General features: G+C 33.5%; 1 protein-coding gene and 1 pseudogene across 1 annotated transcript; both read left to right on the forward strand.

The window, feature by feature from the left end:
- Positions 1 to 9,764: 9,764 nt before the first annotated feature.
- On the forward strand, positions 9,765 to 26,084 carry LOC126728047 (SNW/SKI-interacting protein A-like; annotated as a pseudogene).
- Positions 14,158 to 15,652, forward strand: LOC126725677 (embryo-specific protein ATS3B-like). Its single transcript, XM_050430509.1, has 3 exons — positions 14,158 to 14,412; positions 14,675 to 14,782; positions 15,180 to 15,652. Exons 1-3 carry the CDS (start codon positions 14,296 to 14,298, stop codon positions 15,441 to 15,443), a joined length of 489 nt encoding a protein of 162 aa, XP_050286466.1. The 5' UTR covers positions 14,158 to 14,295; the 3' UTR covers positions 15,444 to 15,652.
- Positions 26,085 to 27,879: the final 1,795 nt, after the last annotated feature.

Below are 27,879 nucleotides of genomic sequence, written 5' to 3' on the forward strand. Positions count from 1 at the left end.
AATTGCATTAGCATAGTTTACAGTAGCAAGAAGCCATGATGATAGAGAGGGGAAGAAAAGGCAAGTGAAAGAAGTCAGCTATTCTTGTAATAGAAGAAGATGATATTGTAGCCAATGGACCAATAGGTAGAAGGGTTCAAAATGGCTTAGAAGATGAAGTGGAATTGTAGAGGAGGCAACTACAAGCCTTGACTTCAATTGAGAAGAGATATGATGATACAGCAACAATAGAACCGACATGATATTGTTGGAAGTGTAGCTTTAAATGAGGATTATGAACAACCTTTTGTTCACATTCAAGGTGAAGACAATTAGCAAATTAGCAAATGAGGAGGATTATTTTAATTTTTATTAGAAAAAATTAGCAAATTAATTAGAGATTAGATAGAGTGAGTCTATACCAAGGAAGTCAATACCTTACCGATACCGGCCGGTATGTACCTTATCGGTACATATACCAGTACCAGTAATGAAACACCAACGTTTCATACTGGTTTAAATACCAGCCATGTACCGACCGTATAGGCCAATTTTAGGCATTACCAGGCGTACCAGTCGGTACAGAAAAAAGCTTTTTTTTTTTTTTTTTTTTTTTAGTTTTGTAATTTTTGAATTTTTGTAAGGATAAAATGGTAACTTATTAGTATTATTTATTTTCTTAGTATGTAATGAACAATTAAGCTTTCTATTTTTTATAGTTTTTTTTTCTTTTAATTGATGCTAAAGTCTAAAACCATGAATAATTTGTTTTGAATTGAGGTAATGTTTTATGGTAAACTTTTATATTTATTATAACACACACACACACACACACACACACACACACACACACATATATATATATATATATATATATATCTTTATAAATATAAAAAAAATAATGGTAAACCAGAAACAATACACTAGTATTAATCGGTATCGAAATGTATCGTTCCACTGGTCAAAACGGTACAACCTCCAATATAAGATTTACTCCCTTGGTCTATACTATATATATACATTATTTTGTACCAATTAATTTCAATTAATGAGCTATTCAATTGTCTCTCTAATTCATCTATATATAAATATATATATATATATATATAACTGAAACCTGTGAAACTCCCACAATTTTCCACGTCACCACTATTTTATTTTTATTTTTATTTTAAATTCTTTTTATTTTAGATTTTATATCTTATATATTTATTATTTCTCTATAGTGTTTAATTATCTTATCAAGTGTTACAATAGTTTAGTTTAAGTAAAACTCTATTAGATATATGTCTCAAGACCTTGAAATTTCTACTTCAACTAAAATTCTATAACAAAAATAATATATCCAAGTCAAACAATGTGGAAAAGCGGATTTAGTTATATTTGAAGCGAAGTTCCTCCCCAAGGATCTCAAGATGCAATCCTAATTTATACTTCTGGTTAATTGGCATGATCCAGTTTCTGACGTGATAAGTATATGGTGCAAGAGAGTAAATCTTTTGTATGCATGCGCAATCGAAACCTCTGAAACTCCCACAATTTTTCACGTCACCACTATTTTATTTTTATTTTTATTTTAAATTCTTTTTATTTTAGATTTTATATCTTATATATTTATTATTTCTCTATAGTGTTTAATTATCTTATCAAGTGTTACAATAGTTTAGTTTAAGTAAAACTCTATTAGATATATGTCTCAAGACCTTGAAATTTCTACTTCAACTAAAATTCTATAACAAAAATAATATATCCAAGTCAAACAATGTGGAAAAGCGGATTTAGTTATATTTGAAGCGAAGTTCCTCCCGAAGGGTCTTAAGAAGCAATCCTAATTTATACTTTTGGTTAATTGGCATGATCCAGTTTCTGACATGATAAGTATATGGTGCAAGAGAGTAAATCTTTTGTATGCATGCGCATGTCCCGTATGTCAAAATAGAAATTGAAAGTAAAATACCTCATTAGTATATATATAAATATACTTTAGCAATACGTTTCAATATTTCACTATAATTTTTTTTTTTTTTTAGAATGCACTATAAACTTTTCAGTTTGTGTTTTACAGCAATACGTTTTAGTTAGTGTTTTACTTTATTTACTTTTTTATAACAGTTTTTAACTTTATCTCTCTCTCTCTCTCTCTCTCTCTCTCTCTCTCTCTCTCTCTATATATATATATATATATATAATCGAAATCTCTGAAACTCTCACAATTATTATTTTTGTTAAGTCCAAACTTAACAAGGAGTAAAAACTCTCTCTCTCTGACAAGTCCAATTTAAACTCAAACTCATCATTATCATTTTTTTTTTAAACAAAACTATTTTTGTTTAATTCAAACTTAACAAGTAGTGCTATTTTTCTAAAAAGTCCAAGTTAAACTCAAACTTAAACTCAAACATTGTTAATTTATAAATTTTCCCAATACTAATTGAAATCTTAAATGTGAAGTTCAAAAGTTGTTAGAAAGATTGAGTCTATCTAAATCCCCAAACTTGTCATATTCTACATGGCATATATATAGACCAGCAAGTGTCTCTCAACCTCACACGCTCAAAGGAAGGAGAAAAAACAATGGTAGAACATAGAATTGGGTAAATTGGGGTCGTGACACCAAGCATTAAGGGTAGTTCAATCAAAAGAATAATGGCGAATAAATCATTAACACTATAAAAGCTGAGTAGAGGTATGAACTCTTCTTATGTTATTTTCTTCTCCTCTATTTTATTTAAAAAAAAAAATTATTTTATGATTTTTCATGTATTTTTTAAAAAGTAATTTTCATATATGAACCACCAAACACTGTTTAGCCTTTTTTTACAAGATAAAAAAGTTTGTAATAATTGAAATTATTCTTTTGAATGTAACTCATTTTTCTCTTATATTTTTCTATTGTTTAGTCATATATATTTTGGTTTGTTTCAATAATTCCTAGGCAGTGAATCATCTGATTCTTCAATATTTTTTAGTCTTTTAGAAGTTTTAATATCTGAATTTTTGAGTTATTTTTTTGCATTATCTGAAATTGTAACACAAATTGAAGTCATACAAGAGCAAATGGTGTAATTTCTTAATCAATTTTAAATTTTATAAAATTATTTTAGTCTACCTTACAAATAGGTAGGTTCCCGTGCATAGCACGGGTTAGCGACTAGTTTCCTATAAATCTAAGATCTCTATAATCTTAACTTCTAGCATTTTGAGATTTTAGCATGGCTTCATCTTGGATATGACCTTGACAAACCCTCAAAAAGGTTTATCTACAAAATAAACATTTAATGGAGAGAGAGAGAGAGAGAGAGAGAGAGAGAGAGAGAGAGAGAGAGAGAGAGAGAGAGAGAGAGAGAGAATTGTGGTAGTGGCTTTTCTCCCCCTTTCACTCTTTGTTTCTCACTTTCTCTGACTCAATCCCAACCCCTCCATCTTCTATATATTTTTTAAATGGTAGACGAACTTCATAAAATTTCTGATAAAGACCATCACAGAAACATATAAAGGAAAAGCAAACAATGGTTTTATAAATTTAAATAAGAAAAATTATATCTCACCAAAGTTCGGTCCATGATAAAGAGTATACTTTATTCACTAAAAAATTTAAAGTTTTCATTAATACTCTTGTCATAACAACTTCTTTTTTTCTTAAATAAATAAAAATCTTTTAATTCCTTTTTATCTTATACCACTCCATTATTTATTTATTAATTTATAGAGGCTAATAGATTAGAAATCTTAAATTTCCCTCTCATCCCTCTATCTAGGAGTTTTTGAAGTCTTGTTACCCCCCTGGATGTTTAAATTGAAGTTAGAACCAAAAAACAATGTCAAAATTAAATTCAAGGAGTTTCTAGGAGTAAGTGTTAGTTGGCATAATTACGAATTTTAAACTACTTTCAAAGCATACTTAGAAATTTTGATTTTAAATTAACTGTCCATGTTACAAGAAGACTTATCAAAATTAAAATTAAAAAAAATAATTATCTTTAGTATTTATCCGTTGTTTTTAATTACATTCTTGCCTTAAAATTTTAAAAAATAAAATAAAATTTTGACATGCAATTGATTTTAATTAATTCAATTTAGGTTCACTCAAAATCAATTGACTATAATTATAAAGTTCAAAGTCCTAGTTGCAAGAATAGAAAACAACTAACAATAAAATATAAAAAGAGAAAATGTGGTTCCGGTTTTGGGCTAATCATAATTTGCATCTCTGACACTTCTATGGGTGATTGGACTTGGCTTTGGGGATGACAATTTTTCCCTACCCCGCCTTGATCTACAACAACTTAGCCCGCGTCACCTTGCTTTGCCCCACAAAGGTTTTCCACTTTTGTGGGTGGGGATGGGGCAAGATATTGTCCCCATACATTGAGGCGTGACGGGGATGAGTTTAGGAGTTTTAACCCCGCCCCACTCTATCAATTTTAAAGAATTAGTTTGTATTACACAAAGTTTTTAAATGTATGAATATTAAGACTTTTTATTATATTGTGATATTGTATTGATAAACACTTGGGATAATGTTATCAATCCTTAATAACAACTAGTTTGATTTGATGTAATAAAGTTAACACCTTACTCAAGCCTGCCCCACCCCATTTCCACCTCACTTGGTTTTCTTTTTTCTTTTATTTCTTTCTTTTGTGTGTGGCTTTTCTTTTCTCTTTATTTATTTTGTAGGTATGAGTATTTGAAACACAAGGATCAAGTCTTCAATACATCAACCGTCATTTACCATGACAATTGAATTCAATTGTTAATTATGCCAACTAGCCTTGAAGTGTCGTTGTACTCATGTATGTGTAATTCAATTGTTTTATACAACACATTATAGAGGCTAATGGGGAGAAATTGATGTACATACTTGGGTGAATTTGTCTTAGGGATAATTGTGATGAAGGTACGATTTAAGGATGAAGGCAAGGTACCTGAATTCAACCATGATAAAATGGAAGATTGTTACGAACCTAGTGGTTTCTAATGGAATTGTATAGGAATTATAGGGGGATAGATAGGAATTGTAGGAAATTGGACTTAATTCGAGGTAGTCACCCTCCTTAGAGAAATATTGAGAGAGAGATTAAGAGAGATGCACTAATGCACTAAGAAATTGGTTTATACTTCAATGATGTTTAATGTTGAATTACAATAATGTATTTATATGAGACTAGCTCTAATGTTATTGGCTCATATGGCTCAAGATAATTGGCTAGTTAATTCAACATGTGCTTTATGAATTAAGCCATTTGTTAAATGAGCTACATGTGCTCAAATCCTAACAAACTCATCATAATCTCAACTAACTAACTAGGAATTACAATAATTATTTCATATTCCTAACATTTCTCTCCCCTTAAAAACACCTTGCCCACAAGGTGTTGTTGTAGTTGACATCTTCATAAGGGGAGACTGGCCACTAAACCAATATTTCAAGGTATTCTCAGCTTCAAACACACCAACTACAAAACATTTAATCAAAGCCCATAAATTGAGCATAGTGATCTCATTCTTAACTGGATCAACAAAAGGACATTTCCAGTGGAACCTTGACTCTTGAATTTTTGGACAATCAAACCCTTGCACCATGGAGCTTAATGGATTGTTATTTACATCTAGCATGCAAGAATCTATGCTATGAATATAAGGGTTGGCAACTTCAATAGTACAACGACCAATGTGAGTAGAGAAATATATTGTTGAATAGCCCTCCATGTAATCTCGAGGATCTAGCCGCCAATGTAACTCCAAGGCATCAATTTCAAAGACAGGCAACAACTCCACTACACTGATACCAAGCTCTAGAAGATGTATTTTCTCAATCATACCAAGGTGGCTCCCACTTATCTTTGGATCCAACTCACTAGATTCATCATTTGACAATAGTAGCAAAATATGGGAACCAAACTAAAGCACATCTCCAATAATCTTGAAAATTTTCATGTGTAGATAATAGGAGATCACATTGTTGGAATTTATCGCACTATTGCCTCCAAGAAAACATTCTTAAGTAATTAAGACACCATCTACTGATATGAAGTCTTGGGAAGGAAAATCGTATGTGTTAGCTTCCATGAATGTAACCAAAGAACTTTCCTAGAATAGCAAATTGGGCTTGCCACCAAGTAGTGACCTTAAAGAAGCTTAGTGGTACCCATGTATGATAGAAAATTGGCCACTATAAATGTGTCCAAGATAGCTATGCATGAGATAAATTTGGCCATCAAAGCAATCGTAGCCAAGATCAACTTCAACTCCTTTGCATAAAGCTAAGGAAATGAGAAGTTCGTTGTAGAATTTAGAGACCTTCTTTTGATGTTCCACACCTAGGCTTTGCACAACGAGGCTCAATTGTCTGCCCAGTATTCTTTGGGCCTGAACTGGACATGCAATTATAGTCTCATACTTGGATACACAAAGTGGAGGTAGTGATGGAACAATAAAGGATGAGTGTGATTGCACTTGGCCTTCATGGGCAGTGCACAAATGAACATCAACATCCACTTTTACATAGAATTCAACATCCTAGCTTGCAACAACAGCAGTAGATTCTTGGAACTTGATTTGTTCTTCGAGTTCCATTGAATCAAGAGATTGTAACTCCTCTTCCATCATGTTCTCAAGATCCTCTTGCAACCTTAAGAGTTCTTCTTTCATGGCCATGTTAGATTCAGCCAAGGCCTTGACCTTCACTAAAACTTCATTCATCATTTGTTGTAAGTTCTTTAAGATTTCTTGTTGATCATATTCACCCCTCTCGAGATCGATGGCTCTGATACCAAATGTTAGGAATCTAGTGGTTTCTAATGGAATTGGATAGGAATTATAGGGGGATTGATAAGAATTGTAGGGAATTTGACTTAATTCAAGGTAGTCACCATTCATAGAGAAATATTGAGAGAGAGATTAAGAAAGATGTACTAATGCACTAAGAAATTGGTTTATACTTCAATGATGTTTAATGCTAAATTACAATCATATATTTATATGAGACTAGTTTAATGTCATTGGCCCATATGGCTCAAGATAATTGGTTAGTTAATTCAACATGTGCTTTATGAATTAAGCCATGTGTTAAATGAGTTACATGTGCTCAAATTCTAACTAACTAGTCCTAATCTCAACTAACTAACTAACTAACTAACTAGGGATTACAATTATTTTATATTCCTAACAAAGATGTAACATCGAGATCAACAATCCCCCAAAAATGTTGATAGGAAAGAGGTGGCATCCCATCTGGCCCAGAAGCCTTAAGAGGTGCCATTTGTTGTAGTGCTGTGAATACTTCACTATCAACAAAGTCACAGTAAAGAGCAGCATTCATCTCATCAGTTATGACCTTTGGTACACAAGCTAGAACATTTGTGGGATCAGCCCGCCTAGAAGAGGAGAAGAGTTGCTTGTTGTAATTTACCATTACAGATGCAATCTCTTTTGGTTGTACTTGCCGTGTATCTTGTTTATCTCTAATACCCTCAATTAAATTTCTTCAGTATCTCTTAGTAGCACAACTATGGAAATATTTTGTGTTCCTATCTCCATTTTTCACCCACAGTAAACGAGATCGTTGTGCCCACATTGTTGTTTCATTGTCCAAGAGCACATTAATTTCAGCCTTCAACCGTCTGACTTGAAAATTATTCCCACTGATTATTGCTTCTTGTTTGGCCTTGCCTAGCAATTTTTTCTTCTACTCCAACTCTCTTCTTACATTCCCAAAAACATTATGGTTCCACCACAACAGATCCTTCCCACATTTATCCACCTTAGCTAAGATATCCCCATCAAATCCAGCCCTACCCGTACTTGTCCAAGCTGATTGTACTACCTCTTCACAACTAGAATTCGATAATCACATCTCCTCAAATCTGAAAATCTTTTTTTTTTTTTTTTTTGAAGGAGGAGGAATAGAATCTGAAAAGGTAACATGGAGGGGATAATGGTCAGAAGAATCACACCGTAAATGATATACCCATGAACCCAAAAATTTCAAAAACCAACTATTCATTGCCAAACCCCTATCCAATCTTTCCCATATTGAAATACCAGTATCGAAATGCCTACTCCATGTAAATTTCGGCCCCACATAGCCTAAGTCCATAAATCAACATTCATCAATTACGTCTCTAAATAGTTGCATTTGATTGTGAGACTAGAGAGCTCCCCCAACCTTCTCATCTTATAGTGTCATTGTACTCATGTAATGTGACCATCATATAGGTGATCCTCATCTAGTTTTCTAAATAATACAAACTCCACCAAATTAGTAGCAACCAATCAGCTAAGTCTCTCTAATCAAACAATCTTATAGATGGGATAAATGCCTTTAAAGTTTGAAATTTCCAAATCCAATTATTTGGGCAAATAAGATGAAGAAGTAAAAAACAATAAGCAGAAAGTAGTGGTCTTGATGCACCGTTTCTTGGGGTGTGGCAAATTGTGTGTGCAAACTGTGAAGAACAGAAGTGCAAACTGTGTGCAAATTTATTAAATGCTTTGGTCTCGAGTCTTGATGCATTGTTTTATTAAGAGGAACATGACACGGTTGTGCTTTGTTTCCTAAATAACATTTAAAAAAAAAATTAAAGATTTATTTGGCATTTTATAAATGCCACATCAGCTTCGGAATTAAAAAATAGTAATAAATATAGTTTATCAATTAACAGGAAATATTATTATTATACTATATAGTACGTTACACATATCTGTATATATTAAGAGGATTTAGAAAGTTAGTTATTGCTTTTTTTCCTGTCAAAAATACCCCTAAATTAATTAACTAACAACTTAAAAATGGGGTTAAAGTAGTAAATTGGCAAAAAAAGTTAGTTATTGCTTTTTTTACTGTCAAAAATACCCCTACCTAAAACTTAAATATGGGGTTAAAATAGTAAATTAACAAAAATAATAAATTCCTACTTCTATGTTGAAATGTCTTCCTGTTTATAATAAACTCCTACTTTTACGTTAATTTAAATTCCTACTTCTACTCTCCAACTTCCTACAAAATAGAATCACTATTTTGTTAGTTTTAAAACTCCTCAAATCTACAGAACACACCCCACGTATTCTTTTTTTTTTTTTTTTTTGGTAATTAGAAAAAGTAGAAATCCCAAATTATAATAAATGTAAATTATTAATCTTTACCCAAATTATTAATATCAGTATTAATAGGCAATAGGCAATAGGCAGTGGTGGTAACCGACTTAATTAGTCGTAATATTTGTAGACTTGTAGTGTATAGAAGATGGTTTAAGGAAGTAGCTATATGTATATATATTCCTACTACGAGAGTGAGAGTTACAAATCTTCGAAAGCCAAATCCTTTTCTTCTTCAAGAAACGCTCTCTTTCTCTCTAAGGTACGTGAGAAATTATAAGGTTCTCATTGTGGACAAGTAATGTGACACATTATTCCAGTAAAAGACTCCAACTTGTTTAAAATTGTGGAGTTTTAAATAAAAACTAAATACTGACTCAGCAATCTTTTACTGGAATGAGAAACAAATGATGTGGTATACCATGAGGACCGTATAATTTCTCGAGGTACGGACTGTTTCTGATTTTGATTTTGATTGTCGATTCAATGGCACACACGCTCACACCCACTCATTAATTGCTTGCAATTTATTTTGTAAATTAGGGTTTCAAAATTGATTTAGGTTAGTTTATTGTTAATTCAATGGTACACACGAATTTTAGATTTCAATTCAACATCATTATTTTGATAGATTTAGGGTTTACTTATCAATTTATTTTAAGGATGTTTCAAGCAATTCGTCTTTCATGGATGATTCAAATGCTCCGTGGTTCAAGCAGAGGCACAATGTGGGTTTTGTTCCTCGAAAGGTTGAGGATTTCAGGGATGTGGGTGCCTTTCCTGAGATTCACGTTGCTCAATTTCCTCTTAACATGGGTAGGGTCGTCCTTAGAGGAGGAATGGAGGATCAAAGATTGTAAGGCAGAATCAGATTGTTTACTCGCAATATAAACATCTTATCCCCAAGGTGCTTCTAAGTATAAAAGATAACGTTGGTGCTGATGAGGAGGAGGAGGAGTTGCAGAGGGAGATTGAAGAGACTACTCAAGAGACTAAAGCTTCCCTTCAAAAGATTCTGAATCGTAGGTTCACTACTGCAAGACAACAACACTCTTCTAAGTTTATAAAGTATAAACCTTCACAGCAATCTGCTTCTGCTGCGTTCAACTCAGGTGCTAAGGAGAGGATAATCAACATATTGGAGATGCTTGCCGATCCCCTTGATCCTCCTAAGTTCAAGCATAAGCGTCTTCCAAAGCCTTCTGCCTCTGCCTCCCCACCTGTGCCAATCATGCATTCTCCTCCTCACCCCGTTACCGTCAAGGACCAACAAGACTGGAAAATTCCACCTTGCATCTCTAATTGGATTAACCCTAAAGGTTATACCATTCCTCTTGATAAGCGTCTCGCAGCTGATGGTAGAGTCCTTCATGATGTCCACATCAACAATAATTTTGCAACCCTTTCAGAAGCACTGTATCTTGCAGAGCACAAGGATCGAGAAGCTGCAGCCATAAGATCCAAGCTTCAGAAGGAGATTCTCATGAAGGAGAAGGAAAGGAAAGAATGCGAGCTCAGGGCACTTGCTTAAAAGGCACGTTCTGAGAGAACTGTTTTGGATTATCTGCCTCACTCGCGACACAATTTTTTTGAGTTTCATCCTCTGTCACAGGGTTTAGTTTAGCAAGAGTGTCTGTGTTTGTGTTGTGCTTGAGATTCTCTTTGATATTGTCCCTCTAGAAGAAAACACATAATATGTGCAATGTTGTTTAAATACTGAAAACTGTTATTTAAACAACGGTAACAAATGAGCCCTAAATATTTATTTGTTTTTTTAAAGATTTATGACCTGTTTAAATTGGTTCTCTAATTAAACCTTTTGCTTCTCATATAAGATTTATGATCTATCTAAGAGCATTCCACCTCTAAACAACAGTAGATCCGTAAAAAGTTAATGGCGAAATGGAAATCTTTTCATTGATGAATTAGTGGCAAAATCCATGGTAAAAGACTAAGGGTACTAAATTAGTTTGGTATGTGGCAATGGTTTCGTTCTTAGTTCAAGTTGCGGTATTGAATATATATATATAGTCTCAGAAAACTATTGTACTGTTAACTGTCAGTTCCTTCTTCTCTCTCTCTCTTACTCTCTCACACAAATTATCATTTCAAAAAATAAAATCTATTTTTTATTTTCGAAAAACTTTTTTCCCAACTTACCAAGTGCTTTTTTTATTTATTAAAAACAAATTTCTGCAAATAGAAAGATAAAAACATTGCCAAACATTACCTGATGCTTTTGTTGGTTTAGGTCTAATTTGAGCTTCAGCGTAAGAAAGCAATTTGTTTGTGATTTGTTCATAGGGGTAAAATCGGCTCTTTTCTTTGAATCATGCAGTAGGTTAGATGATTTTTAAGAGTAAATATTTTCTCGTTTTCAGGTATTTGTTTATATGTAAAATGTTTTACCATTAAAAACTTAGTAAAACATTTTACAAAAACACACTGTGAAGATCGTTTATGAGCAAAAGATTGTTACACTGGAGGATTCTGGACACGATAAGGAGGAGTAGAGCCTTCAATGTTGAGTTCACAACTCAGTAAATTGAAGAGATTGTGAATGCTTTGGTTTTCGACAATGAGATATTGGAGGTGAAGAGTACTGGAACGGGGGAGTTTAATTCTATTCCTATTGGGAAAGTTTGTTATAGATACGCAAGCAGAGCAGGCCTTAAAGCGGAACCGAAAATTGGGGCCATGGCTTCAATTCCATGCGGAGTTTGTCCACAGATAAGTCTATGTACACTGAATGTAATAATTTCCCCAACGACCTGTGTAAACTACACTAAATGGTTGGATTTCTAATTTGCTTGTGTATCACTGCAAAGTCTCTGAATCTAAGATGGGTTTATAGAGTTCTTCTCCTTTCCTTTATCGCCTTTTTGTTTGGGGTATAGGCTGCATATTTTAGTGCTCACGACTTTGTCTATGAATTCAAGGTAAAAACTATATTTGAATTTTCTATTACTTCTTGCATCTCTTTTTGGATTGTTGGTGACAATTACAATGCAGCAATTCTGTCATTTTCACATGTTTATGATGGCTTGAAATTATAATTAGATCATCCTGACAGCTTCTTAGGATTTGTTATTCCTGCTTTAGTCTAAAGATTGATAAGAGTAATTTTATCGTGAAAGGAATATTGGGGAGAAAATTTGAAGGGATAGGATTTTTTTTCTTTTTCTTTTTCTATTGCATTTGAAGTACCACTTCTGTTATGCTGAGCTGAATTAGCAAATTTTGATTGTAAATAAACTCAAAAATGAACTAAATCATCATGTAAGTTTTTCCTTTTAAAGAAGGAAATCCTTCGTAAAACAACTTGAACTTGACATTGTCAGAATGCTAACTGCAGTAATTCAGGTTACTTAAATGAACTAAATAATCGATGCAAGTAAATCCTTCTTGAAACAACTCAACATTTTCAAAATGCTGACTGCAGTAATTCAAGTTACTTAAATGTACTAAATCATTGATGTATGTTTACCCTTTCAATCAGGGAAATCCTTCTTGAGGCAACTTGACATTGTCAAAATGCTAAATACAGCAATTTAAGTTACTTGCTATTACCTGGACAGCTGGCTGAGCTAATGGGAGAGAATTTCACGAAGGATTTCCTTCTTTAAAAGAAAAACACTTAACGTGTAATCCTTATGACTGCTGCCAATGCAGCTTGAGTTTTATCTTATGTGTAATTTTCATTAGAGATTCAAAAGTTTTAATGATTTCCGTGGAGTATTAGGATTAAAGTAGATTCAATAAAAATGATGTCAAAGGTAGTCCCATAAAAGTGACGCTATACTAATCACAATCTACCATCTCACATGTGAAATTTTTTTGTGAAATTTTTGTGTCTATAGCATTGTTGAATAATAAATCTTGTTTAGCTGTTGTGGTTAGATACCATAAAGGTGAGTGCAAAAAGGAATGGGTTTGAAACTGTCTTGCAAACAACAAAATCTTTAAGTTTGGGGATGATTGAAGACATAGCCATTGAAGAGGGCTTTACTCAAGGAGTTAACAAATTGGGATTTGAAGCCCCAAGGAGTTCAGTCTGCTGGGAAATTCTTCAGATCATGGAAGATGTAGAGTGGCGCTGTGGAATTTCCTTTAAACCTACTACATAGTGGTTGAATTATATGACTTTTAATGAGGGGAGGAAAACATTGTCCAACTTATATGATGGGTATTTAATATAGTTCAAGGAACCATAAACGTGCAATGAATTTAAATTAGAAGTAGGACTCGGTAAAACCTTTCACAGTGCTTCCTTGACTCATAAAAGAGTGTATGCTCCTCTAGTAATGATTCAAAAAAATTTTCACAGAGAGAGAGAGAGAGAGAGAAGGCATGGAGAAGCTGAGACTTGAGAGATCACTAACTAGCCAAACATTTGTCATTTGCCTTAAAATGATTCCTTCCTAAAAGGGAGACTGCTGGAAGACCCAAACTTGTTTAATCTTGCTCTGTTTATTTCACTCTTTTGTGAATATAGTTTTTCAATTATTTTTTTTTTTAAATTTGGTAGAACCAGAAAAAAAAATAAAATAAAATAAATCTTTGGTCAATGAAAAGACCGTTAAAATATGACTCATTTTGAGGTTATTATTAAAAACAAATTTATCTCATTTTGAAGTAGTTATCAAATATAGAAAAATAAGATAATTTTATATATTTTCTTGCATTTGGTAGAATCAAAAAAAGCATCTAAAAAAAATTCTATTTTTAGTCAATGAAAAACTCTATTAAAGTATGACTCTTTTTGAAGAAAAAATTTTATCTCATTTTAAAGTCACTATTAAACTTAGAAAAATAAGATAGTTTTTCAAAAAATATAATTATATTTTTTTGTAAAGCATTAAAGTCGAAACAAACATAGTCAAATATTAATGTTGGTAATGGCTTGGATAAAGATAAACATAGGTTTACTTGTGCTCATCCAAAACCAGAAGTCCCTGTCCAAAAAGACTGACTTGCCCTACTAAAATAAACATGATTAATTCCTCATGTTTCTCCTCTAGTAAAACTCATAATTCATATAAATAAATTAGACAAGGCGCAAAGGGGACAGGAATTTGACTGATCTACCCTTGGTTGCTAGAAAGCTCTCTACTCTAGTCTACGTATAGTATATATGTACCTTTAGGATTATTCTAAAGATCATACTTCTCCTCACACAGTCACTCCTGGGATATAGCTCATAGGAATTTAGAGGAAATGGTGAAAGCAGTGACTTTTCTGCTCTTTTTGGCCTTCCTTTTCACATTCTCCCAAGCCAAGTCAATCATTCCTCAACCTCAGCAGTTCAGATCCTTCAAGATCAACAATACCCAGGTATGAAAATATTCCTTGAAGATTCCCACATGGTTCTTTGATCTTTTTCTAAAAAGATAGATCCCTTTAGAGCAAGAGTCTTCTTCTTCTTCTTCTTCTCCTTCTCTCTCTCTCTCTCTCTCTCTTTTTGGTTCAAAACAATGGACTTAGACAGATAGGGGGTAACTTGGACAAAATTATTTTATTCCAGTATAAAAACCAAAAAAAGGTTATGTCACAATTTTTAAGTTATGCCTCTAAAATAATACTAATTTTCTTGTAGAATGTAAAGAGTTGCTCTTACACAGTATCAATAACGACAAGCTGTTCATCAACCAAATATACAAGGGATCAAATCAGTCTTGCATTTGGTGATGCTTATGGCAATCAGGTTCTTCTTAACTCACTGTACACATTACATACATTAGTATAACATAAATTCATGTTTCTCTTCTCAAAATTTTTTTTTTTTTTTGCCTAAATATAAGCACATATACCCGTACATAAAATAATTCATGTATAAATGTAGATGTCAACAGACAGAGTCTCTTATTGTCCAATAAAATATTTTGGATTTGAATCTCGCATATGCCAAAAATCAATTCTTGTTTTGATTGATGATAAAAGAGCAGTCATGACAGGTGTAGATGTATGTACATGACAATTTTGTGTACATTAATTTAAGTAGATGCATCTATATATGTCATGAGAATCCAGAATGGATAATTAATTAATTGTGTAACTTATTACCATTTCTTGGATGTACTTACCATTTGTTTGATGATCAGGTGTATGCACCAAGACTGGATGATCCATCAACAGGAACGTTTGAGAGGTGCTCTAGAGATACATTTCAGATATATGGACCATGCTCATACCAAATCTGCTATGTCTACCTTTATAGGAGTGGATTCGATGGTTGGATGCCTGAGAAAGTGACAATCTATGGTTATAACACCAAGTCTGCTACATTTTATTACAACACTTATATTCCTAATGATGTTTGGTATGGATTCAATCTTTGTAATGGAGCTTCAGTCAGTACAATATAGGAGGAGGAAGATGTTTCTCTCTATTTCATTTTGGGGCTTGTCAAAACTGGTTTCTGTTTGGTCTTTTGATCTTTTCTAGCCCTCTCTTGTCTTGGGTGCTTAATTAGTGACATATGAACAAAATAAATCATTAATGAAAGTGTTCATTATCATATGCAAGTGCTTTTGAGGAAGCAGCAATACAATTTCAACACAGTTTGGTTGGCATACTTTGAGTTTCTGTAATTTTTCATTGAGTATAATTTAAAAAGTTTGTGATATTGACCAAATAAAGAGTTTTCATGCTTCTATCAAAAAAGAAAAAGAAAAAAAGAGTTATCATGGTATCAACAACCTTCTTGAATTATTTGCATTAATTTAGAAGAACCCAATACAATTATTAGCATTAATTACTACGAGTACAAAGTGCATATAATATGTTTGCCACGCCACTACAGTAAGATTCTGTCCACTTGATAAATCTGATTTATAGTCCAAACCTTGGCCCTTGTACATGTGCGAAACCGGATATAAAGGCAATTGATATTGGGAAATGCAAAGAGCATCTACAGCTATACCATACCTAATACCACTTTTTTTTTTTTTTTTTGGAGAACTTTTGTTCCTGTGTATTTGTTGAATGATTTATTCGTTAAAAATGGGTTAAAGTATAGTCATACTTTAAAAATGTGCGGTTTTTTAAAACTATGTATTGATAAATAATGTATAATTTGTTTGGAAGTAAAATATTTTCTATGTAAATTATTTTTAATAAAATAGTTTTAGATGTTTGGTATAACTTATGTAAAATATTTCAAGCACAAACCACCAAAACTAGCAGCTCCAACCATCGAAACCATAGGTGACCAGACTGTCGTTTTGAATGCAAGACTGGCAGCTCCTGTGACTTGACCTTCAATATCGGCCAGCTGAGTGGCAACTTTGGAGACTAAATTATCAGCATTGGTGATCAGACTGTCTTTTGCTCATAAACTTAGTGAAAGCCACCAGTAATTATCAAGCTATCTTTCAAGAAAAAATCCTTTGAGGGTAGACGTGATTCCTTTGGTTATGTTTTCATTTGACCTCTCAATTATCTTATGTGTAATGTATACATATTGATAAATAGTCCAGGATTCTACCTCCAATAACACGTGTTCTAGGTTTTAGAGTAAAAAATACTAATCCCTCTATTTAAAACTAGCCCCGGAGCGATGCTCAGAGGCTTCTCTATTTATTTTATTTTTTTTTTTTTGTAAATGTTAATAATTTGCATCTATTATGATTTGAGATTACTATATTTTTCTAATTATAGAATATCTAGAGGTGTGATGAGTGTTACGTGTTTAAGAGTGAAATAATTTTTTCATTACACCTCTAGGTATTTTATGACTGGAAAATTTAGGAATCTCAAATTATAATGGATGCAAATTATTAACCTTTACTAAAAAAATAGAAGAGCTAGAGGCTAGTTTTTGAGAAATAGTTTGTATTATACAATGCATTTAATGTATGAATGCTAAGACTTTTTATTTTATTGTGATATTGTATTGATAAACACTTTGGATAATACTCTTCAATCCTTACTAAAAACTAATTTGATTTAATGTAATAAAGTTAACTGTAATTTCATGTATGTAAGCTGGTTTTTTTTTTTTTTTTTTTTTTTTTTTTTTTTTTTAAAAGACAAGCAAACAAATTGTAATAGGTGTGGGACGGGGTGTAACAAATTCACATGAAGTAAAATTTTGCAGAGAAGGGCCCCACAAAGCCCCGTGGGGCAAGGCAATTTGCCTCATCATATGGGACTTTCGAAGGTGAAGACCCTATCTCTTGGCCCCGCGCTTTCTTTTGCATGTGGCTTTTCTTTTCTCTTTATTTATTTATTTTGTAGGTATGGCTATTTGAAACACAAGGATCAAGTCTTTCATACATCGACACTCATTTACCATGGTAATTGAATTCAATTGTTAATTATGCCAACTAGCCTTGATTCAATTCTTTTTGAAGTGTCATTGTACTCGTGTAATGTGACCATCATAGAGGTGATCCTCATCTAATTTTCAAAATAATACAAACTCCACCAAATTAGTAGCAACCAATCAGCTAAGTCTCTCTAATCAAACAATTTTATAGATGGGATAAATGCCTTTAAATCCAATTATTTGGGCAAATAAGATGAAGAAAAAAAAAAGTAACCAGAGAGTTGTGGTCTCGATACATCGTTTCATGGGGAGTTGCAAATTGTGTGTGCAAACTGTGAAGAACAGGAATGAAACACACCAATTTATTAAATGCTTTGGGCTCGAGTCTTGACGCATTGTTTCATTAAGAGGAACATGACACCATATCTCAACTCTTAAGTTATAAATAGGTGTGCCTGTTTTAGTTAAAAGATGAGCAAGTCATGTGATTTCATTAATTCAATTGTTACTTTGTAATCAGACAATTTGTTGGTTATTGAGTTTAGTTGTTACTTTTATAGTTTAAAATTATGCGTGAAAGATCGAGTTTATGGATCAAACTCTCCTTTATCTTTGTCGATACTGTATTTTGTCCGGCCTCAATTCACGTGTCAAAACAAAGACAAAAAATTTAGAAACAAATTGAAAAAAAGGTGTAAAAATACAAGTTTCAAAGCTAAAAAGGGTAAAATAAATAAATAAATACAACATGATTGGATGGTGGATAAAGGGGTCACAACATTTAAAAACCCTTTTTACAAAAATTGAGGCCAAAACCCTAACGGGTGTGGTCAAAATGTTGACTTTTTTATTCAACCATTGGATCAAGTTGAATTTTGGACTATCTCATAGGGCATATTTTTCCCTTTGAAATGGTAGTTTACTAGCCAAAATTAGAGTTAAGACAAATGAGATATCATCAAAATACCAAAACCCTAATAGAAAACTTCAATTTTTTCTTTTGGGAAATTACACTTTGCCCACCTGTGGTTTGTCCGAAAAACACTTTGCCTACCTATGATTTAAAAATTAGCACTTTACCCACCTGAAGTTAGCTCTGTTTGTCTTTCGTTACCCACCTCTATTAAAAACAAGAGTAAATTTGTATTTTTGTTACCCTTTTATGTCTCTTCTCTCAAAAAAAAAAAAAAAATAAGGTAAAAAAAAAAATAATAAGGGAAAAGAAGATATAAAAGTTAAGTTTTGTAAAAATTAAAACCTAACTTTTACATCTTTTTTTCATGTATCAATTTTTAAATCTTTTGTTTTAACATTCTCCTCTTTTTACAGAACATACACATAAGCAAAGCCTATGTTGTGCAAAAATCACTACAAAGTCTCATCAAGTGATTTGATATTGTGTTGTGCAAAAATTTCACGTCACCCCCATAAGAACCGAAACTTGAAGTGTCAAAATCACTGGAAATCTTGTCTATTGTTGAAGGAATCGAGCATCTCACGCCAACCATTGGTCCAGTTATGTATCTACCAATCCAGCAACACAAGACTAAAACCCAATTTTTCCAAAATTTTAATGGACTCTAGTACCTCCGACCGACTATTGTCTAATAAAAAAGCATAGTTGCAACCCTCTAGGACCTTGTTATTTGTGCTTACAAAATCTACATTAAATGCTTGAAGACCAAAAGGGATTGAGCTTGTGCAGTGGTTGAAGCCTGAGCCTGAATTGCGTGCTGTGTTTATCAAGCTTGTGTTACAATGAGATTTGCACCCAACAATCTCTTCATCAGTTTCTTCAATTGTTGCTATTATGTTGCAACCAAATGAAACAAGAAAGTTATTGGAATAAGAGAAGGTAAAAGGACTTCCTTCGAAGGTTCATAACTCCGATTCTCATACTCATACAATTGGGATTCAAAGAGATTACTGAACCACATTTGACACAAATCGTATTCTCTAGAAAATTGCTTCTACCGATAAGAGCAATTTCCAGCACTGTCATGTTAATTTTTTTAAAGAATGCTCCAGTTCCATGGCAAACAATTTTGAACCAAGGGTCCATATAACAACCTGATTGGATTCCAAAGGAGTATGAAATTCTAACATTCTTACACACAAATGGCTTTGTTTACGTGTGTGTTTTGTAGAAAGAAGGGAATGTGTTAAAATAAGAGATTTAAAAGCTAATACATGAAAAGAAAATGAAAAAAATATATATAAAAGTTAGGTTTTAATTTTTACAAAACCTAGCTTTTAGATCTTCTTTTCTCTTGATTTTTTTTTTTTAAAAAAAAAAATTGAGAGGAGAAAGACATAAAAAGATAACAAAAATACAAATGAACCCTTGTTTTTAACCAAAGTGGATAATGGGAGACAAACGAAGCTAACCTTAGGTGGGTAAAGTGTCAATTTTTAAACCACAAGTAGGCAAAGTGTTTTTCGGAAAAACCATAGGTGGGTAAAGTGTAATTTCCCATTTTTTTCCTAGAAAAATGGGTAATTTTTAGGCCAACTTGCGAAATAAACTGTACCAATTGGGTAAGAACTGAAGTGATCCAGTTCAACCAACTCGAAGAATAAGGTCTTGACTACCTTTCAGAAAAAGGACTCAGTGATATCTGTCCCAGTTTGGAAGATACGAATTTTTCAAGGAAAAATGTCACAAAATTTTCAACACTGCATTACCTTCCTTCCAAATGGAATATATTGATAACCGTAACTCCAAATTTGGCAAGGTTAAGATCATTGGAAACTAGACATCTAGAGCTTTCCAGGGATATAAAGTTTGAAGAAATTGGAGCCCAGAAAGACCTCCAAACAGCAACCTGAAAACAGAGTCAAAAAAGAGGAAATTCAAAAAATTGAAAAAGAACAATGGAGAAGCTTCTAGAGGGACAGCTGGCCATCGCAACTGGTTTTATAGCCGTTGCTACAACTGGTGCTCAGTAGAATGAGTGCCACCTGCCCCTCCCTCCATCCCTATAAATATCATTCCCCATCCTCTTGGAAATACAAACTAGAAGACAAAAACTTCCTACAAAAGTTATCTAGGATAAGATTCTCTCTCTCTCTCTCTCTCTCTCTCTCTCTATAGGAAACCACTCTCAAAATTTCTAGCACCTCTTTCCTTCAAAAAAATTAAAAAAAATAAAATACTTTTTTTCTTAGGTGGGTAAGTTGTAAGGGATTGGGTTAGCTTTCCTATAACTATATCCATTCCCTTGCTTTTGTTCTTATAACATCATACATTATGTATAAAAATGATCTTTTGTTTTATTCATTGTCTCTTAATTTTACTTTCTTTAAATTCCTATATTGTTGTATATCTCTTTATCTTTATGCTTATATTGTGGAAATACCTTTAAAAGAAATCCCATCCCACCTAGGCATCTAGGGTCTTTATATTTATGTCATCCATTTTATTTTCAAGCAATCCCCCTCCCCTTTACTTTTGTTTCATCTATTTTATTTTCAAGCAATCCCCTTCCCCTTTACTTTTTTGTCATCCATTTTATATTCAAGAAATCCCCTTCACCTTTACTTTTATGTCATCAATTTTATTTTCAAGCAATCCCCTCCCCTTTTTACTTTTATGTCATCCCTTTAATTTCTTGCACAAATTCCCTTCCCTTTCACTTTATTGCACCTATTTATATATATATATATATATATATAGAGAGAGAGAGAGAGAGAGAGAGAGAGAGAGAGAAATAAATAAATAAATATTTTCTATTTCATCCCTCTTAAATGGTTTTTAAACCTCAAATAAAGCATAAATATGAGTATGTCTCATAAGAATGGTTGATAGCTTAGAATTCTCATTTCTTTATGATAAAGAACCCATAATACTTGAAAGAGACTAAAATCTATTTAAAAAATAAAAATAAAACTTTTTACTCAACCATTACAAGTGTGCCTATATTAGTTAAAACATGAGCAAGTTACGTGATTTCATTAATTCAGTTGATACATTGTAATTAGAGAGTTTGTTCATTAGCGAGATGATCAATGAATTATTTTTGTTTCACTAATTGTAGTAGTTAAGGTTTTTTATTTTTTATTTTTATTAGAAAAAATTAGCAAATTAATTAGAGATTAGATAGGGTGAGTGAGTCTATGCTAAATATATAATTAAACTATTTTGTACCAATTAATTTCAATTAATGAGGTGTTCAATTTTCTCTTTAATTTATTTCCTGTAAATCTAAGATCTATATAATCTTAACTTCTTGCATTTTGAGATTTTAGTATGGGTTCAAATTGGATTTGACCCTGACAAACCCTCAAAAAGGGTTGTCTACAAGATAAACAATTAATGGCAGCTCTAGACATTACCTTCGTATATCCTCATTGTTTGCAAAATTTCAAAATAATCAAAGATCAATAATTAGGTCATCGATCAAATATTTAAAGTGCAAACTTTTATAGTTTAAAATTATGATTGAAAGATGAGATTATGGATCAAACTCTCATTTATCTCTCTTTCCTTCTCCAATCTCTCTTACAAACCAATAGGTCAATCCTCCATAGCCATCCCTTTAAGCTTCTCATCATTGCTCCCGATTGCCATTGTGGTAGTGGCTTTTCTCCCCCTTTTTTCTCACTCAATCTCAACCCCTCCATCTCTCAAACCAAACCTTGGAAACCCTAGATCAGAACTTAGTCTGATGGCTGTTTATGATGGAGTTGGTCGACTGTAACTAGCTCCAATCATGAGAGTTTAAGTGATGATGGTTTATGGTTTGAGAGAGAGTGAGATGAGGGAGAGAAACACGGTAGTGTTTTGTTTTCTAAATAATATTTTTTTTTAAATTAAAAATTATTTGACATTTTCTAAATGCCACATTAGCTTCTAAATTTTTTTTTAAAAAAAAATTAGTTTATCAATTAACATAAAATATTATTATACTACACTATACACATATATTTATTAGTATGATTTAAAATAAAATTAATTAATATTAATATTAATAGGCAATAGGCAGCGGTAACTGGCTTAGTTGTAATAGTTATAGTCTATAGAGTAGAGAGAAGAAGTCAGTTAGTAAGTAGCCATATATATTCCTACGAGAGTGAGAGTGAGAGTAAGAGTTACAATTACAGATCTTTAGTTAGTAAGAACCATCAAAATTCAATCTTGATTGTTAATTATGATTCTTAACACCTTTCTTTTGTTAACCACACCCTTCAATGGCATTAACAAAGTTTACAACAACAAGAAGCCATGATGATAGAAAGGGGAAGAAAAGGCAGGGGAAAGAAGTCAGCTATTCTTGAAATAGAGGAAGATGATATTGTAGCCAATGGACCGATGGGTAGAAGGGTTCAAAATGGCTTAGAAGATGAAGTGGAATTGTAGAGGAGGCAACTACAAGCCTTGACTTCAATTGAGAAGAGATACGATGATACAACAACAATACAACCGGCATGATATTGTTGGAAGTGTAGCTTTAAATGAGAAGGATTTTGAACAACCTTTTGTTCATATTGAAGGTGGAGACAATTAGCAAATTAGCAAATGAGGAGGATTATTTTAATTTTTATTAGAAAAATTGCCAAATTAATTAGAGATTAGATAGAGTGAATGAGTTTATACCAAGGTGGTCGATACCGTACCGATATTGGCCAATATGTACCGTACTGATACGTATACCGGTATCGAAATACCAACGTTTTGTACTAGTTTAAATACTGGTCATGTACTGACCATAGTGGCCGATTTTGAGCATTACTAGCCAGTATCGGGCGTATCGGCCGGTACATGAAAAAAACCTTTTTTTTTTTTTTTTTTTTAGTTTTGTATTTTTTGAATTTTTGTAAAGGCAAAATGGTAAATTATTTGCATTAACTTATTAGTATTATTTATTTTCTTAGTATGCAATGAACAATTAAGCTTTCTATTTTTTATATTGTATTTTTTTTTCTTTTAATTGATGCTAAAGTCTAAAACTATGACTAATTTATTATGAATTAAGGTAATGTCTTATGGTAAACTTTTATATTTATTATAATGCGCGCGCGCACACATGCACATACATACATACATACATACATACATACACACACATATATATATATATATAATGCTAAACTCGAAACAGTACACCAGTATTGACCAATACCGAAATATATTGTTCTACTGGTCAAATCGTTACAACCTCCCGTACGAGATTGACTCCCTTGGTCTATAGATTTACTATTTTGTACCAATTAATTTCTATTAATGCACTGTTCAATTTTCTCTCTAATTCATTTCCTATAAGTCTAAGATCTCTATTATCTTAACTTCTAGCATTTTGAGATTTTAGCATGGGTTCAACTTGGATATGACCTTGACAAACCCTCAAAAAGGTTTTTCTCCCCCTTTCACTCTCTATTTCTCACTTTCTCTCACTCAATCCCAACCCCTACATCTCTCTATATATTTTTTTAAATTGTAGACGAACCTCATAAATTTTTTGATAAAGACCATCATAGAAACATATAAAGGCAAAGCAAACAACGGTTTTATAAATTTAAATAAGAAAAAATATATCTCACCAAAGTTCGTTCTATAGATAAAGAATATACTTTATTCATTAAACAATTTAAAGTTGTCATTAATAATCTTGTGTTAACAACTTTTTTTTCTTAAATAAATAAATAAAAATCTTTTAATTCCTTTTTATGTTATACCACTCTATTATTTATTTATTAATTTACAGAGGATGGTAGATTAGAAATCTTAAATTTCCCTCTCATCCCTCTATCTAGGAGTTTTTGAAGTCTTGTTACCCTCCGGGATGTTTAAATTGAAGTTAGAACCCAAAAACAATGCCAAAATTAAATTCGAGGAGTTTCTAGGAGTAAGTGTTAGTTGGCATACTTACGAATTTTAAACTACTTTCAAATTAAAGCATACTTAGAAATTTTGATTTTAAATTAACTATCTATGTTACAAGACGACTTATCAAAATTAAAAAATTATAATTATCTTTAGTATTTGTCCATTGTTTTTAATTACATTCTTGCCTTGAAATTAAAATAATAAAATAAAATTTTGACATGCAACTGATTTTAATTAATTCAATTAAGGTTCACTCAAAATCAATTGACCATAATTATAAAGTTCAAAGTCCTAGTTGCAAGAATAGAAAACAACTGACAATAAAATATAAAAAGAGAAATCCAGTTTTGGGCTAATCATAATTTGCATCTTTGACACTTCTATGGGTGATTAGACTTGGCTTTAGGGATGTCAATCTTTCCCTATCCCGCCTTGATCTGCAACAACTTAACCCACTTCAACTTGCTTCGCCCATGTGGGTTTTCCACCTTTGTGGGGGTGAGGATGGGGCAAGATATTGTCCCCATACATCGGGGCACGGCGGGGACGAGTTTAGGAATTTAACCCTGCCCCACTCTATCAATGTTAAAGAATTAGATTTTTTTTTTTTTTTTTTTTTATGGGAAAGAATTAGTTTGTATTACACTGAGTATTTAAATGTATGAATATTAAGACTTTATTTTATTGTGATATTGATAAACACTTGGGATAATGTTATCAGTCCTTAATAAAGTATAAACCTTCACAGCAATCTGCTTCTGCTGCATTCAACACAGGTGCTAAAGATAATCAACATATTGGAGATGCCTGCCTATCCCCTTGATCCTCCTAAGTTCAAGCATAAGCTTCTTCCAAATCCTTCCGCCTCTGCCTCCCCACCTGTGCCAATCATGCATTCTCCTCCTCGCCCTGTTACTGTGAAGGACCAACAAGACTGGAAAATTCCACCTTGCATCTCTAATTGGATTAACCCTAAAGGTTATACCATTCCTCTTGATAAGCGTCTCGCAGCTGATGGTAGAGCCCTTCATGATGTCCACATCAACAATAATTTTGCAACCCTTTTCGAAGCACTGTATCTTGCAGAGCATAAGGCCCGTGAAGCTGTAGCCATCAGATCCAAGCTTCAGAAGGAGATTCTCATGAAGGAGAAGGAAAGGAAAGGCAAGAACGTGAGCTCAGGGCACTTGCTCAAAAGGCACGTTCTGAGAGAACTACTTCTGCCGCTGCAGCCTTAGATACTTCTGATATGATGAGAATTCATTATGAGCATGCAAGCGCCTATGAGAAGGAGGATCATCTGCCTAAGGAGTCTATGGAGGAACAACGTATGCTGAGTGAGAAAATGCGTGAAGAGCGATGCCGAAAGGGAGAAGGAGAGAAGGTTGGAGGACAAGGATGCTGCGATGGGGAAGACGAAGAAGAGCAAGATCACAAGAGATAGAGATATATCGTGATATTAGCGAGAAGGTTGCTCTTTGCATGGCTTCTTCTTTTAGAGGGGCAGGAAGAGGAGGAGAGGTTATGTGTGACCAAAGTCTGTTCAACCAGGACAAAGGAATGGACTCTGGATTCGCAACTGATGACCAGTACCATGTGTATTACAAGGCCTTGTTTACTGCTCAGCCAACACTTTCAACCCTATACAGTAGGCCAAACAAAGGTGTTGATGTCGAGACATATGGAAACGCAGAATAGTTGCGGATGACTGGTCCTAGAGATGGGCCACTTGAGTTTGAGGAGGATTATTTTGGACTTGGTCAGTTCTCGTCAGAGGTCAATACTGGTAAGAAAGCTCTCGAGGAAGTTGGTGCTAGAGGCTCAATGAGAGCTAGTGCTGGATCTTCAATGCGAGATGGCTATAAAGGTGGTTCCAGTAGAACTCACATTGGATTTGAATCAGGGTGTTAATTGTTTAGTAGCTTTTTTTTTTTTTTTTTTTTTTGGTTGGGGAGGGGGGGTGGTTGGGCTTATAGTAGACGGGTCCTTACTGTTACTAGTATTGTTGATATAAATTGTTGTAGCTGAAATACAAATCTAAAACCTTGAAGGATATGCAAATCTGTTTATTAATTTCGATGTTTTATTTTTTTCATTTTTTACATTTGTTGCTGCTATGCTTGTTGTGCACGTTATAATTGTGTTCCCTTTTAGATTATTTGTTATCTGCTAATGTGTATAGTGTTATGGGCTTTAGGCCCAACTAGATTACTTGTATAGCACACATTCTTATACTACACTTTTACTTGTACTGCATTCATATGCATCCTATATAAAGGCACTCATGTGTATTCTTTAATTATGGTGAAATACAATATACAATCATTCAGTATTTCTAACATGGTATCAGAGCCATTGCTCTAACTTTCTTATGTCTTGTAGTCTTGTATTTGTTGGTATTTTCTGCTGCCTCGACTTCTTCGGTTAGTAAAGCTTTTCCGTGCCCTCTCATAACTGCTCCACTGCCGTCAGAGGTGCCCAAGGTTGAATCTTCACTGCCAGAAGCTTGAACACTACCACCAAGATCACAGCCTTCATCGAATCTTCCACATCGGACCTTCGATTAAGACATAAGACATATCATCGTGTAGATTTTCAACCGATCTACACAGCTCCGTCGGAATCATCATCATCTGACCCTACACGCATTGCCACACGCCGGTCAAAGATTTGGTAGTTTTTCCATGCGCCTCACGCGCCTTCAGTATTGCTCCAATCATCTCACCACCGCTGTCATTGGAATATTCTTTCTCCGATCTACATCGTCGGAAAAGAATCGGCCTCATCGGACTCTCCATGTGCCTCACGCGCTCCACGCGCCGCTGGGTCACCTGCTGACGTCATTACTACCACTTCAGCATCCACGTAAACCCTAGCTAACGTCATCAGCTTACGTCATCTTGCTGACATCATCACTTGGAGTTGACTATACCGTTGATCATTGACTTTTTTCTCAGAGTTGACTTTTTGTAGTCCAAGTGTTTCTTACCCAATTTTTTGCGTAGATTTCATTTTTGTGGTTCATTTTTGCATATTTTGCTTCTAAATGAAGAATAAGGACAGGTCTTCTTCTTGTTGAAATAATCGTTGTCGACAATCTAGCAAACATTTTGGCCACAATATTGAGACTTGCTATTATCGCAAAAAATAGCTATTTCAATTTCTGCTGCTACTGTTGCTAACACTAAAAGTGTCCAACCAATGGCTCCCGTCTCTACACAGTCTAAGTCTTTAGGTGGCACTTTCATCATGACCATAGATGACCTTAAAAACATCATCGCTAATGTCATTTGTATGGTTGGTAATGCATCTTATTCCTCTTCTCTCTCAGCTTTATCTGTTATGTCTCCTTCCTTTTGGCTTATGGATTCTACTTGTTGCAATCACATGACACCTCACTCGTCCTTATTTTCTGAACTTAAACCTATACCACACCCTCTTAATATTCGTACAGCAAATGGTTCCATAATGTCTAGTCATAATATAGGTTCCGTTTCGACCTCCAACCTCTCGGTTCCTAGGGTCTTTAATGTTCCTAACCTTTCTTACAATTTATTTTATGTGGGACAATTAGCTGAGTTGGGTTATCGCATTATCTTTGATTATTCTGGGTGTATTATGCAGGATCCAAGGACGGGACAGGAGCTTGGGACCAGTCCCAGAGTTAGGCGTATGTTTCCCGTGGACAACTTTCGTCTTCCACTTG

This window comes from Quercus robur, chromosome 5 (assembly GCF_932294415.1).
Source record: "Quercus robur chromosome 5, dhQueRobu3.1, whole genome shotgun sequence".
Classification (NCBI taxonomy): Eukaryota; Viridiplantae; Streptophyta; class Magnoliopsida; order Fagales; family Fagaceae; genus Quercus; species Quercus robur.

Bases quoted from the DNA above. Each gene is read 5' to 3' on its own strand.
- LOC126725677 (XM_050430509.1), top strand. From the start codon at position 14,296: ATGGTGAAAGCAGTGACTTTTCTGCTCTTTTTGGCCTTCCTTTTCACA. The intron at 14,413-14,674 runs GTATGAAAATAT...ATTTTCTTGTAG, and splicing joins TCAAGATCAACAATACCCAG to AATGTAAAGAGTTGCTCTTA. The intron at 14,783-15,179 runs GTTCTTCTTAAC...TTTGATGATCAG, and splicing joins GTGATGCTTATGGCAATCAG to GTGTATGCACCAAGACTGGA.